Source organism: Erpetoichthys calabaricus, chromosome 3 (assembly GCF_900747795.2).
Source record: "Erpetoichthys calabaricus chromosome 3, fErpCal1.3, whole genome shotgun sequence".
NCBI lineage: Eukaryota > Metazoa > Chordata > Cladistia > Polypteriformes > Polypteridae > Erpetoichthys > Erpetoichthys calabaricus.
Genome location: NC_041396.2, coordinates 236,353,416 through 236,369,438, shown reverse-complemented (window position 1 = coordinate 236,369,438; position 16,023 = coordinate 236,353,416). Strand labels below are relative to the sequence as shown.

Here is a 16,023-nt window from a genome sequence, read left to right as displayed (position 1 = left end):
TATAGATTTTATATTTGCCACCCAGTAATAAAATTGAAAGTTAGGTAGTGCCATGCCCCCTTCTACTTTAGGTCATTGTAGAGTTGACCTTTGAAGGTGAATTTTTCAAATTCCAAATAAATGCAGTTATGATTGAATCAAATTTCTTAAAAAATTATTTGTTAACTAGCTGATAACCCAGTGGCTTCACTCACTGAGTGCAAGGGAAAAAAATAAATTGTAGTCTATAAGTTATTAAACAGTAACACATTAACATTTTAAGAAGTAAAGATACATTGAGCACTACTGGAGTGGTTTCGGGTAAACTACATTTTAAAGGCGGTATAACACAACAGGTAAGTAGTACTAACAGCAGCTAAAATGTATTTGGATCATCTCTCGGTAGTAGATCCCTTTTGAAATGCGCTACACGACGGCTGTGGTATAGAAATTTCTGCCTGTGGTAATGTGCCTTACTGGCATTACCAGCAATTAAAGAAAATTAGTTTTGTGTCCTCTGCAGTGTTAAGAGAGAAAGGCTTTGGTTTGGGATAAAAGGAAAAAAGGTATAACGAAAGGAAATTTTCCTTTTTCTTTAATATAGTGTAGAGAGACGTCTTCCCTGACGATATGAGCACCTTTTGGGGAGCGTCGCGGCGGGTCTCGTGTAGACTGGAGAGACGGCCCTGCCATTAACCGGCTGGCACTGTCTGTCCTCCACTCCTGTACGTGCCTCCAGCAACCTCATAACCATATACGTGCAAAAGAAAGTGAGAAGCGCCTTAATATTAGTTTGCCACGGTCTAGAAAAGGGATCCCGTGTTTGCAGTTATCTGGGTTATAGCTCAGATGAAGGAGGAAAAAAATTAAAAGTGCTTACTTTCACTTAAAGCAGAAGCACACACACCGTCTCAAAGGCTGGCACAGTTACGCATGCGCGCGCGCTGGCTGATCAACTTTTATAGTATTTTTGCAGCGCAGGAGACGCCACTTTTTGCAGACACTGTAACAAGAATGAGTCGAAGACATCACAAAGGTTTGGGGCAGCCACCCATATATTATGCTTGGCTGCAATTGCTCTTTTTAAATACACAAAGTGAATCGTTCGGAATCCAAAACAGAACTGCCTGTACTGAGGCAAGATGGCAGTTTTAAAGGCCCAGAAGGGAAATGACGTCTTCGTTGCAGGAAGTGGGAGTGGTATCCTGGTGTTCGGAAGTGACGTCATCCTTGGGGCCGTCCAGAGGCGGGATTTCCCGGGACAGGTCTGCAAGGGACTGAGAGAGATAGTCAGTACACTCTGCCGCCCCCTGGCCTGGCGTAGAATTACAAGTGTCTAGGCCCTTCAGCTGTTTCCCATGCGCACGTGTGTGACAAGGCCCCCCCCCTTAGCCCAGACCCATCGGGTCGGGTGGACATGTCCGAGAGGTCATGGAGAGAGAGGGCATCCGCATTGGCATGGAGAGTACCCTTTCGATGAACAAGCGAGAACTTATATGGTTGGAGGTCAAGAAACAACCTAGTGACCCGGGGATTCGACTCCTTGTGAAGGGCCATCCACTGGAGGGGTGCATGGTCCGTCACCAGAGTAAATTCACGGCCCAATAGGTAGTACCTCAACTGCGTAATCGCCCATTTTATCGCAAGAGCCTCCCGTTCCACTGCGGCATACTTAGTCTCCCGATCCAGCAGTTTCCGGCTTAGGTACATGATGGGGTGTTCAACACCATTGACGCTTTGGCTCAGCACGGCCCCCAGGCCTGTGTCCGAAGCGTCCGTCTGGAGTATAAAAGGTAGTGTAAAGTTTGGTGCTTTCAATATGGGTGCTGACGTAAGGGCCTGTTTCAGGTCACAAAATGCAGCGGCAGTCTTATCTGTCCATACCACGTGGATTGGGGCCTTCTTCTTCGTAAGGTCTGTCAAGGGTGCTGCTCTTTCGGAGAACCGGGGTACAAACCGGTGGTGGTATCCAGCTAACCCGAGAAAAGCCTGCACCTGTCTCTTGGTATTCGGACGGGCCAGTTTAATATGGCATCAACTTTGGAACACTGTGGTTTGACGGTACCACGACCCACCAGGTAGCCCAAATATTTAGCTTCTCTTAATCCAAAGAAACATTTCCTTGGGTTAATTCGAAGCCCGGCTTCCGCCAGTGTCCGCAGCACCGTTTCCACCTGCTGCACATGATCCTTCCATGTGCTGGAATGAATGACTACGTCATCCAAATAGGCAGCACTAAACGCGTTATGGGGCCGGAGCACTCTGTCCACCAGACGCTGAAACGTTGCCGGTGCCCCATGTAACCCGAATGGGAGGACCGTGTACTGCCAGTGGCCACTAGGGGTTCTAAACGCGGTCTTAGCCTTCGCGGAGTCCGTTAAAGGAACCTGCCAGTACCCCTTTGTCATGTCAAGTGTGGTCAAAAACTTCGCTTGTCCAAGTCTCTCGAGGAGGTCATCCACGCGAGGCATTGGGTAGGCGTCAAATTGGGAGACTTGATTCAGTCGACGGAAGTCATTGCAAAACCTCCAACTTCCGTCTGGCTTACTGACCAAGACAATCGGACTGGACCAGGGACTATAACTTTCCTCAATCACACCTAGTTCCAGCATGCGCTTGATCTCAAGCTCCACTTCTGCCTTCTTTGCTTCGGGAAGACGATATGGGCGTTCTCGTACGACAACTCCGGGTTCTGTCACGATATCGTGCGCAATCAGAGAGGTCATACCGGGTTGCTCACTAACTACCTCTGGAATGGACAAGATCGCTGTCTCAAGCTCCTGTCTCTGTTTATCATTCAAGTCAGGTCTGAAGTTAAGACTGGTACCTTGAGCAAAGAAAGAGCGGGGCTGAGTGGAGGAGGGGTCCGAGTCCCTTTCCTTCCACGGCTTCAGCAAGTTGACATGATACACCCACTCGCTCGGTCGACGATTGGGCTGTTTCACCAAATAGTCGACGAGCCCTTTCCTCTCTTTAACTTCGTACGGCCCTTGCAAATGGGCAAGCAACTTCGAATGCAAGGTAGGGACCAACACCATGACGCGGTCCCCCCGTTGGAACTCCCGGAGGACCGTGCCACGATCATAATAGTGGGCCTGTGCTGCTTGCGCTTCCTCCATATGACTTATTAAAACAGGCTGTATTTTTCCGAATCGATCGCGTAACTGCGCGATGTATTCTAATACATTGACAGAAGGAAGCGCCTCTCCTTCCCATCCTTCTTTTAATAGATCCAATAACCCTCAGGGTTGTCGTCCATACAACAATTCAAAGGGTGAGAACCCCGTAGAGGCTTGTGGGACTTCCCGATAAGCAAAGAACACGAGGGGGAGGAGCTGATCCCAGTTCCTCCCGTCCGCGCTGACCACCTTGCGCAGCATTTGCTTGAGAGTTTGATTAAACCTCTCGACAAGACCGTCGGTATGAGGATGATACACCGCGGTCCTTAAGTGCTTTATTTTGAGTAACTTGGCCGTCTCCTTGAACGTCTCCGAGGTAAAGGGCGTCCCTTGATCCATAAGGATTTCTCTAGGGATCCCGACACGCACAAATACACCCACTAGTTCCCGAGCGATAGCTTTTGTAGTGGCAGAGCGCAACGGAACTGCCTCTTGATATTGTGTAGCGTAATCCACGAGGACTAATATATATTTAAATCCTCGAGCTGAGGGCTCCAGAGGTCCTACTATATCGACCCCAATACGCTCAAATGGGACATCAATCAGGGGAAGGGGAACGAGAGGAGCGCGGTCCCTCCTAGGAATTTGCCGCAGTTGACATTCTGGGCAAGAAATACAAAAACGGCGAACCTCCTCATTTATTCCCGGCCAATACAATCTGAGCTTAATCCGCTCCAGAGTTTTTTCGGTGCCTAGATGGCCACCCAGGAGGTGCGCGTGTGCCAACTCACAAACCTGCCGCCGGTAGGTTCGCGGGATTAGCAACAGCTTCCGCACCCCGCCCTCATGATCAGCTATTCGATATAACAGATCGTTGTCAAGTATGAAGTGAGGGCCGCGAGGTGTGGGCAGATGAGTGCGTTGGCCATTGGCTAGCACGACTGCATTTTTAGCAAACTTCAGGGAGTCGTCATTCCATTGCTCTCTCCTGAAAGATGCCGGCGTTTTATTAAATTGGAAGTGTAAGTCGGAGAGAGGGTCCGGTCTGACCTCAAGGGGTGGGGAGTCGTTCCGGCTCGTCGAGGCCCTGGTTGATGACGTATCTATGTGCGACGGCCAAGGAAGCTCCCCGTCCTCCTCGGAGTCTTCTGTATCTCTTTCCCCCAGCAAGATACACGGCGTGGAAACAGCCTGAGAGGGATTCGTTCCTTCTATTACTAGGCCTACAGAGTTACGATGAGTGGATATTAGTACACCGCATTTATTGTCACACCAGTCTCGCCCTAGTATCACCGGAAATGGTGGGTAAGGGTGAACCGCTACGGGGATCTTTCTCACTGTTTGTTCAAAGCTGATGACACACAGGGCGATTTTATATGACTGTGTTTCGCCGTGTATACAGCGAATACTGGTCTTTTTTCTCGTTCTCTGTCGCGGTAGTACATAACAACAATCAACAATGGTCATGTTGCTGCCGGTATCCAACAGTACTGTAACCTTAAAGCCATTGAATATTACCACCCTCGTATGCCCAATAGCCAGGGGGTTCGTAAGTGCACAGAACCGTCCTCCCCCCTTCCACTCGCATTCCCCCATGCTCCCGCGCGAGCGGCCCACCCCGCGCCCCGGGGACATCGGAACAGGCTTCAGGTTATATGGAAGGGACTTATATAGTGGGACATAATCCCTATGGAGTCCACTAGAGGACCGTTCTGCTCTCACAGATTGTGAGGTTGGTTTAATGCTTATTTGAGCTATGAGCTCGTCCATTGAATGGAAGTCTCCCCAGACCGGCTGGGCAAAGTTCTTGGGAAGACCTTGTAGCAAAATAAAGCAGGATACCTGCTGCACAATTTGCCGGGTGTTTAATTCAAAGGGCCTCAGCCATTGAGCCACTGTTTCCCAGAGAGCATAAGTTTGCTCCCGGGCTGATCTCTCTGGATCATATTCCCATGTCTGTAATATTTTTACCTGCTGGTCTGGGGACAGCCCATGTGTCTTTAGGATCTTGGTCCCGACGGGCGGCCCAGTCCTCTCCTCTGAGAGAACATAGTAAGCCCTTTTCGTTTTCCCCCCAGGGACCAGCCCACGTCGGTGGGTCTCCTCCACATTCTCCCTGTGTAGGATTAGGGGATCATTTTCCCTTGGTGGGAGCGAAGCCTGCACCGTGCCACTCCGGACCGCTGAGCACGCCACCCACCCGGAAACACGGCCCCGGTACTCTCCTACCTGAGTACTTTTAGGGTTCCTTCCCGGTTTCTTCTGGGAGAGCTGCATCCTGCAGCTATGCCACTGTAACAAGAATGAGTCAAAGACATCACAAAGGTTTGGGGCAGCCACCCGTATATTATGCTTGGCTGCAATTGCTCTTTTTAAATACACGAAGTGAATCGTTCAGAGTCCAAAACAGAACTGCCTGTACTGAGGCAAGATGGCAGTTTTAAAGGCCCAGAAGGGAAATGACGTCTTTGTTGCAGGAAGTGGGAGTGGTATCCTGGTGTTCAGAAGTGACATCATCCTTGGGGCCGTCCAGAGGCGGGGACTGAGAGAGATAGTCAGTACACTCAGTACACTCCGCCGCCCCCTGGCCTGGCGTAGAATTACAAGTGTCTAGGCCCTTCAGCTGTTTCCCATGCGCACGTGTGTGACAACACGTTCACGTCATTGTGTGCCTACGGAGGGATGATGTGGAACAGGTTAATTGGTCGGTGCGAGTCTCACCGAATACAAAAAGGAATTACAGCACCTGACAACCTTGCACTATGTGCCTGTGATTCAAGAGAAAAATAATTCTGATAAATGTGGACGCTGCCCTTCCGTGCTTAACTGGCAGAAGTTCCAAACAATTCCCAAGTCCAACACTTTACATGAAGAAGTCTGTACATCTTCTTAGATGTAAACTCTCCATCTTCTTAAAATAATTGATTACAAAAGCAGCCTTGAATGTTGCGGGGTTTTAGTGACCCAAACTCACCTTAAGGGACAGTAAGTAGTCGTGCAGGGCAATTTACAAACAGAGTCCTGCTTCGATGGCACCAATTACACTCATTCGCAAAGATTTCCACTCTCCCAGGAGCAGACGGGGCACTTGAAGTGTCACAAACAGTGCGAGAAGAGAGGACGCTGCCCAAAACTGTGAAGCTCTCAACCCGGCAGAGCAGCCTGACATTCCGTGGCTCCCAGCGTCCACTTTGTTCTCAACATAATTTCCAAATCGCATGGTCATACGTAATTTCCGTTTCACACGTAATTTCCATATCGCGTGGTCATATGTCATTTCCGCTTCAAACGCGAAAAGAATTTTATATATATAGATTGTGGTAATTAATCTGTTCTTCTTTGATATTTTTAATAGTTATGAAGTTTGAATTTTATATCTTAAAGTAATTAAGCACATTTAGCAAGTTTATTATGTAATGTCATTTTTTCAAGTAACCTAGGGCAGCTGAGACAGGATGCAAGCAGACTACATTAGGGTGTCTGCAGGAAACTACAGTATATGTTTTAATTACTACATGACAAAGGAAGCTGCCTTCAGTTTCTGTGCTGACAAAGAATGGACCTGAAAATGGCAAAGCTCACACGGAATGCTGGAAATTAATAAATCGTACCCCGAGATTTTAACTATACAGTTTTTAATAAAGGAAAGTTCTACCCTTGTAAATGCAAGAACTTACATTGGTCGAGATCCAGGGTTTCAAACTGTAATTATAGAGTGTGATTCAAGTCAATCACGCATCCTAATCTCAGAGTTCGAGAAAAATAAAACACACACACATACACAGACACAAACAACAGATTATTTATTCTCATAATGCAGATTTTTGCATTTGAACCCAAAAGTAAAAAAGAATTCACATCTGCTCCACACAACAAAGAAAAGATTGTCAAGCTATTCCAAAAGGGCTGCATTTTAATGTGCTTGATACGAAAGTCTGGCAGTTCCTCCACAAAAACCACATTCAATGACCTAAAGCAGGCTCTGATATCAGCATCCATACTAGTGGCATCTAACTTTCCTCTTCTTTTCCTTCTCCAGATGGACAGTTTTGAGACTTGCCTGGGAGCTGTGTTAAGTCAGACTGTCAATTGAGCTGATCAGCCCATATTGTACGTAATCCAGAAACCGTTGAACTCAGAAACTATGTATGCAGTGCTAGAACAAGGGGCCTCTGCTTTAAATAATCAGTTACGAAGCTAAGGCATTATCTCCTGTATCAGAGCTTTGCCCTTCTCACGAATCATGCAGTTCTGCAATGGATGGCTACTCATAAAGAGAATCATCCGCAGGAGACTCGCCAGTTTCTTGAACTACTAGGCTACTGCTTTAAAGTGGTCCATCTCAGGGGTTTCCTCCCTAACAACTCTGCCTTGGGTATATGACCTCTCGGCTAGGTCCGCTCCTCACTATAGTAGCCAGCTTAGGTCTCACATCTTCACCCCTTCCCTTTTGACTTCCTTGGCCCAAATAACACAGCAACAGGAAGTTCAACATCATTCACGACCAGATTGCTAGCTCTTCAAGAAGGAACTCACATTACCAGCCTGAAGAAGTAAAACATCAATAGTGACAGAGTTTCATATTTTAAATGCTTGACATTAAATGGTGTCACCTGTTGTCCCACAAATCTTAATCTGTTTGTCTGTGTTTATTTCACCATATATATATGTGTGTGTGTGTGTGTGTGTGTGTGTGTGCGGGTGTGTGTGTGTGTGTGTATATTTATGTATGTGTGCATATCACTCATAATCTGAGATGCTGCCACTGTGTTTTTTTGTGCTTATCCATCCACTCTTGCAATAGTTGCTGTTCTTATATATTGTTTATTCCTGTTTAGGCAAAAATTAAGATTTGACATTAAATACTAGGTTTTCTGTCTCTCCCTCAGAACAGCTAGGTGGGGACCAAACAATGGTTCAAGCCGATTGGCCCAATCCCTCTAATTCCATTGCAATCTATCCAACACACAGACATCTATATTTTTATAGCCCTGTTTCCTTAATGAATACCATCTATGGTTGAGTGCAGGTTTAGATCAATCATATTAATTTACTGTGGTCATTCAGTGAGTCAATCATTTAATTTTACACTCTAATACTTTAATCAGTAGTCAGACCTAACTGACAAACATGCTGACTGAACAAGAAATTTAGCAATTGAATTTCTCTTTACAAAACCATTCTAAACAAAATACAACAGTCACAGTGGTACTCCAGTGATAAGGCTGTGAATCACTGCCTTACATAAATCATTGAAAAATTTACATCATCTATGCATCCAAACATGTAATTTCTCTAGCTTCATTATGCAATCTCATGAGAATTCTAGAAACCTGTTCTGATGCCTCTATAAATATTTGCTGCTTGTGCTCTTAAGACATTCACTCCTTGTTGTTAACTCAAAGGAGTGGTATAATAATAATGAAAGGGAAATGAATGGATAACACTAATTTGAACTCTCAGCAGCTTGTAAAGCATTGTTTTCCACTGGATAATGCATCTTGCCTAAGAGAAACACGATCACCAGAAGTATATGTGATGTTATATATTTTCTCAACAGTTTCTGTGATGCTTGCAATCTTTGGAAACCTGCTGGTGGTCATTTCTGTCTCGCATTTTAAGCAGCTTCACACACCAAGTAACCTCCTTGTACTTTCACTTGCTGTAGCAGATTTTTTGGTTGGAATTAGTTTGATGCCCTTCAGGATAATAAAAATCATTGACAACTGCTGGTATTTTGGCGACAAATTTTGCTATTTAAATTTTGTGATTGACTGCATGCTCACCTCTGTTTCTATGAGTAATTTGGTATTTATAGCTATTGATCGCTATATTGCTGTGTGTGATCCTTTACTTTATTCTGCTAAAGTTACAGTTCCTGTTACACAGTTAAGTATTACAACTAGCTGGTTCTCGTCAATATTCTACACGTGGGTGATTATGTTTTTCAAAGGATTTTATGTTACTTCGGGGAATGCCAGCATTTGTGTAGGAGAATGTGAAGGATTCTATGCTGAATCATGGGGTTTGGTGGACTTTATTATAACTTTTCTTATTCCTTGTTCTATAATAGTACATCTGTACTCAAAAATATTTATTGTTGCAAAGAGACATTTAAAGATAATTAGTTTTGCTAATCAGCAAAAAAATACACAATTCGTTCAGCAAAAGATGACACCAAAAAAATCTGAAAGAAAAGCTGCAAAAACGTTAGGAATTGCAATATCAGTATTTCTCTTTTGCTGGATACCATATTATATATGTTCAATCGTTGATACTTATACCAACGTAGCTATACCTAATATACTATTTAGTATTTTGACATGGCTAGTTTATTTAAACTCTGGCATGAATCCAATAATTTATGCTTTGTTTTACCCATGGTTTCAAAAGTCAGTAAAACTCATTGTAACATTAAAAATATTTAATCCTGAATCGTCACTAATTAGTTTATTTGCTGTAAACAGTTAGATCTTTTTTTTTACACTTTTGAGAATCAAATTGGAAAGAGAATATAAAGAAATTGAAGAAATATATAAATTAATCTGTGTTATTAGTTTGTAAGTATAAAGAATATTCAGATGTGCAGTCAATGGACTTCAGACTACAGAGTTGTCAATTTAGTGCCCATCCTTATTCTGTGTTTGACCTGGGCAAGTTCCTTAATCTGTTTGTGCTTCAGTTATTATAGCCATGAGCTTGAAACTTGGAATGATTCTTAATGTAATGCAGAAAACACTGACATAAAATAAAAGTTTGTTTCTTAAAAAAAACTATTGTTATTAAATGTTTTTGCTGATGGATTGTTTCATTTTTTTCTGATATAAATATTTTATAATTATTTGCCATTATTTATAAGAAATTGATACATTTCTCCATGTGTCAAATTATATTAATATTTTTCAATGAAGTTTTGTATGCAGTCAGACAACAGTGTTGTTTGAAATATTGTTCTATGATATTTTTTGGATCAAAGTTAAATTCTCAAGTAGGCTTTGTTCTCTGTGGAGAGTGTGTGTATGCCCTTACTTCTCAGAGGATTTATGCTAGGACTGCTGCTTCCTTTTGGAGTCTGACACCATACGTTTAAATTAAATTATAGCTCAATTCATTTCTGGTGTAAGAAAAGGTGTGGTAGCATCTAACAGGGGTTCTTCAAGTGAAAACCATTACCTGACTATCAGAAAGCAGGGAATGAACATGGATGGAATAAAATCTATGTACAACAATGATTTGCATAATATCCTGTAACAATAGAGGCACTCACTCACATAGTGACTACAACCTTAAATAAATCTACACACATCTGTGTATTTATTTTAAAGTGAATTTATTTGCCACACAAGTCACAGATAAGCACAGTGATAGCATACATTGCATGATTATAAAAGGTAAGCAGAATCTTGCTGTCTTTGCATTTGTACCTGTATCCATCACTGCAGTGACTTGTCCATTTTCTACACCTAAGTATTCTTTTTCTTTTCTGTTATCTCTTTCTCTGTAGAGAGTGTTTACTCCAGTCTTATGTAGCTGGTGCACTCAGTGAGCCTTTGGCTGTTAGGGGTTTAAATCCTACATTAGAATCATTGACGTGGCTTGAACTATATTTCCTCAAGTCACACTAGCGGCTGCTGGGTATTTCATGATAACAAACAAGCCATCTATCTGATGCTTACTGCTGTCCCACTTTGTGCCATTCAGGGCTTGAAGCACACATACAGAATGTACCATGCCTAGCAGTCACTCTTTTGCACACATGTACTTTCAGAAATTTTCTGCCAGTCAGAGTACTCTCTGCACATCAGCATGGATTCTGCTCCATCTTTTATTGTTTCTGTTTGCCTCTTTCTGTCTCTGGTGTCATTTTCCTTTAGGTAAATCTTTGTCTGCTAGCTAGTTCTCTACATGTTCCCTCCCATCAATGAATCTCCTGCCATGAATTATGTTTAGGAGAATTCATAAACACAAATGTTGTTGACATGATGTTGGGACATGAAAGCATCTTGTCATGTAGTACAGATATCCTATATTCACGACAACATTCCCAGAAAGCCTCTCTAAAACATGTCCCCTGATTCAATGGAAAAATTAAAACCTCTCCCTCAGTTGGGCAAATTTGACCTTACCATCATCTACCTAATGGTTAGATGTAAACAAAACAGGAAGATCCAATCATGTGTTAGACAGATCAATCAGTGGCCATTTTCCAAGAAATGCCAAATGTGGCTGACTGGGACAAGCTCAGATGCAAGAGAAGAAAATTGTAAGAAAAGCAAAACTTTCTGTTTGTGTCTCAGTTTTAATTCTTTTTTTTTTTAGTATTTATTCACCTTTCAAATGGTTTATTGGTCGTTTGCTAAAATTTGTAGTAACTGTGATTAGAGTATTTTATTTTTTTGTTGGTACTAAGTTATTAAATGCTTTTACTTCATCCATGTGGAACATTTCCATAATGTTTTAATGTTATCTCCGTTTGTAATATTTTTTATTTTAGGCCAGGATCAGAACATTTCAGAAATAATAACACTTATTGGCTAGTTTAATGTCACCAAGACAAGTCAACAAGTATGTTATCTGCAATCATTAGATTTTTTGCTAAACATTTGTGAATTTTCAAAGGCAATTTCTAATTTTACTATTTAATCATTTTTCCTTTAGCCTGTCTTTTTATTTCATATGTTCTTAAGTTAGATGGTCACCTGAAAATGCATTCTTATTACAGCTGTTTAAAAAAAAGGTTTAGGAGGTATACTGCAAAGTTACTGTCTGTTATACCTGCATTTTTAACACTCTTTAATTTAATATGTATATATTTATCAGTATGCTGCTGCTGGAATATGTGAATTTCCCCTTGGGATTAATAAAGTATCTATCTATCTATCTATCTATCTATCTATCTATCTATCTATCTATCTATCTATCTATCTATCTATCTATCTATCTATCTATCTATCTATCTATCTATCTATCTATCTATCTATCTATCTATCTATCTATCTATCTATATGCTATGACAATTTGGTACACTTTATGCTGAATATACTATATTCTAGAACAGCAGTCCCCAACCATCAGGCCATGCATTTGATACCATGCCACACAGAAAGAATAAAATTTTTTTTTTATTGTCTATCAGAATCTGCAGGCTGTTTTATTTTGAAAAATGACCAGATGAAAATTAGGCTAAAGTTACCTTAACAATGAGATGGAGGTTATAGACATAGTATACAAGAAGAAAACTGAAATAGGAATCTTTTATAATCTATAGGAGGCAAGTGAGAGCAACAGTTCAAAAACTTATAGTTGCAATATCAAAAGTGAACTTATGTGGATATTTGCATACAGTATTCTATAAATAAAAAGAAACTATTGTCACATATTTAGTATTCAGCATGGCAAACTGTTGAACTTTTAATATAAACTAATACATCATAATTTTGAGTATGTTGTCGAGTGTGCTTTACTGTAGAAGGAGACACACACACACATGATTCACTCTTGCCTGGTCACTGACGCTAATTCAAGAGAATCCATCTCTCTGTAAACCACAAATTGAATTAAACAAGCTCAGTAAATGAATAATGGATTAAAGGAGAAAATTATTTGTGTTTGTGAGTGTCATGATCCTGTATAATGCAAAGTTGACTGATTCACTCACTCATTTACGTATCAACACAAATACTACACTATTTCACATTTAGTTAAAAGCCGATATTTTCAGGATGGTACATATAGGGCAGTAGGTGTCAGCAAAGAAGGATGTTTCGATATATTAATCCTTAGAGGCAACTAGAGAGAATAAAACATCAAAATCTCAAAAATGCTTTGACACATTTGATTGAAACTTGGTGTCGTTATAGAAAAAAGAAAATCAGTCAACACGTGCTTTTTTATTTGTCGATCCTTTTTTTTTTTTGTTTGTTGCTGTTTATTAATATTATTATTCATGTTCTGTACTGCACTGAGAATGTGATTTATGCAAATTAGGTAGCTGCAGTGATTGACAGGCCACTCGAATAGCACCATTAACCTATAGGATAGATGGATGACTGAAGACACGGCAGTCCTGCACAGGAAAAAAGAGTCAGAATCATCTTGTAAAAAGGAAAGAGAACATTCAGAGAAGCTCAAGGAAGATGCAAAGCTCAATAATTAGCAAGTGCTGTTGTCTGCTGTTGACTACTGGCAGTTATAGATGTCTACTGGCTCTCATTTAGGTTATCCATTCAGTTCAATCTACTTCCAGTCCCCGTTCGCGGCGCTGAGGTGCTGAAAACTATAAATGGGACTGACTCCCAAACCCTGCTCATCAATTACGGTTCTTAAAAAGTTATGAGATTATCAAACTACCCCATTTCCGCTCTTTGATTGCGTTGCTGCAAACTCCCAGGGACACCCAAAGAATATCCCTCCTCCCACTAATTGCTTAAATCGTGCAATACCCTAGTCTTGGTGTTAGATTGTGAATCTTAAATTTCTACTGTAATGGAGAAGCCACAGAAATTGTGCTGCAACACTTGAAGCTACTTCTCTGCACTCCTCTTTCTTCATGTTAACACATCAATGTAACACAAAGGATACAATCAGTATCCACTGCATGCACTGCTTTCCCATCAATGGACTTTAAAAGGGGGCTACATACAACTGAATAAAAACAGGAAAAGAAATACTGTACTTGAATAAACAGCATAAACAAATGATAATCATAAAACATCTAATTATGATAATAATGTACATTTAAAATTCACATTATTCCTACTGATTATTTATTTCAATTCACTAGAATTCACATTAGATTAGATTAGATTAAATTCAGCTTTATTGCCATTGTACAAGTACAACCACTAACCAGAAAGTGCAAATGGTAAAGTGCAATAGACAATGGGTGCAAATATTAATTGAAAGTGCAATAGAAAATAAGGTGCAATAAGGCAGCATGCAAATGAGAATACAGTAATCCCTCCTCCATCGCGGGGGTTGCGTTCCAGAGCCACCCGCGAAATAGGAAAATCCGCGAAGTAGAAACCATATGTTTATATGGTTATTTTTAGAATGTCATGCTTGGGTCACAGATTTGCGCAGAAACACAGGAGGTTGTAGAGAGACAGGAACGTTATTCAAACACTGCAAACAAACATTTGTCTCTTTTTCAAAAGTTTAAACTGTGCTCCATGACAAGACAGAGATGACAGTTCTGTCTCACAATTAAAAGAATGCAAACATATCTTCCTTTTCAAAGGAGTGCAAAGCAAGCAGTCAAAAAAAAAATCAATAGGGCTTTTTGGCTTTTAAGTATGCGAAGCACCGCCGGTACAAAGCTGTTGAAGGCGGCAGCTCACACCCCCTCTGTCAGGAGCAGGAAGAGATAGAGAGAGAGATAGAGAGAGATAGAGAGAGACAGATAAAAAAAATCAATACGTGCCCTTTGAGCTTTTAAGTATGCGAAGCTCCGTGCAGCCTGTCCTTCAGGAAGCAGCTGCTCACACCCCCCTACGTCAGCGCAAGAGAGAGAGAGAGGGAGAGAGAAAGTAAGCTGGATAGCTTCTCAGCCATCTGCCAATAGCGTCCCTTGTATGAAATCAACTGGGCAAACCAACTGAGGAAGCATTTACCAGAAATTAAAAGACCCATTGTCCGCAGAAACCCGCGAAGCAGCGAAAAATCCGCGATATATATTTAAATATGCTTACATATAAAATCCGCGATGGAGTGAAGCCGCGAAAGGCGAAGCGCGATATAGCGAGGGATCACTGTATATATATATATTATTTGAATTTACAGGTAGTAGTATATACAAGGAAGAATATACTGTATAGATATAAATATTGATCAATATGTACAGATACATGATAAAAATAAATATATGAAATATTTTATGTACAGAATACATACACTGTATATAGGGAGGTGAAAATATACATAGAGTTCAGCCAGAAGTTATTGATATTTAGAAGCTTTAGGGTGGTAAGGGCTGAGAGTTCAGAATGGTGATAGTGTTATGAAAGAAACTGTCCCTGAGCCTGCAGTTGCAGGACCGAAGGCTGCTATAGCGCCTCCCTGATGGAAGAAGGGCAAACAGTCCATGGTTGGGATGTGAGGCATCCTTGATGTTGCAGATACCGTGTATGCTGCAGGTCAGCAATAGTCAGCAGTGGGATACCAATGATGTGCTGGGAGGTTTTCACCACCCATTGCAGAGCCTCCCTGTCAGCTACGGATCAGTTGCCATACCACACTGTAATGCAGTTAGTCAATATTGTGATGTGTGAGTTAGTGATGCACCGATATGGAAATTCTGAGCGATACTGATAACCATTTTTGTCCATCTTTGCCAATACCAATAACCGATGGCCAATATTTTTTTTTATTTACTTCAGGTTTGAATGTTTTAGTTATGCTGAAAATGTATTATGCATTATCAAAGAAACAACAGTAGCATGTGAAACAGAGATGAAATTATTTTTATTAACTTGCTGACTTTTATGCTCTTCTTTGCTAAAGATATACAGTAGGTAACCAGTACTCTCTGTGGGGGAAAAAGAACAAGATATGGCCCTTCTCTATAGAAAAAATACTCCAAGTCATGTACAAAAATCTGCTTAACATACACATTCTGGGTAACATAAGCACATCAAGACACCATGCCATTACAGAACATGGCATTGGGTATATTAACAAAAAAGTAAATGCATATACAGTACTTTGTGCCATACTCAGACATATATTACTTTAAGTAAAACTAAAATTAAAGGTACAATGAGACCAGTAACACTGGTCTTAGCTTGGCTTCTTTAAAAGCACAAACGATAAGTTTTTCGTAACAAAAAAGAAGCAGTTCTGCCTTTTCACCAGTATATCTGTTTTTCTTTTCATCTATACTAATTAATAAAAGGCAAAGCCCTCACTGACTCACTGACTGACTGAC

At 41.3% G+C, this 16,023-nt stretch overlaps 1 protein-coding gene across 1 annotated transcript; it reads left to right on the top strand.

Annotated features, from left to right (window-relative positions):
- Nucleotides 1–8,497: 8,497 nt before the first annotated feature.
- LOC114649445 (trace amine-associated receptor 13c-like) lies at nucleotides 8,498–9,809 on the top strand. The gene has a single exon (XM_028798934.2). It carries the CDS (start codon nucleotides 8,535–8,537, stop codon nucleotides 9,567–9,569), a length of 1,035 nt encoding a protein of 344 aa, XP_028654767.2. The 5' UTR covers nucleotides 8,498–8,534; the 3' UTR covers nucleotides 9,570–9,809.
- Nucleotides 9,810–16,023: the final 6,214 nt, after the last annotated feature.

Excerpts from the sequence above, each read along its gene's own strand:
- LOC114649445 (XM_028798934.2), top strand. The coding sequence starts at position 8,535 with ATGGATAACACTAATTTGAACTCTCAGCAGCTTGTAAAGCATTGTTTT.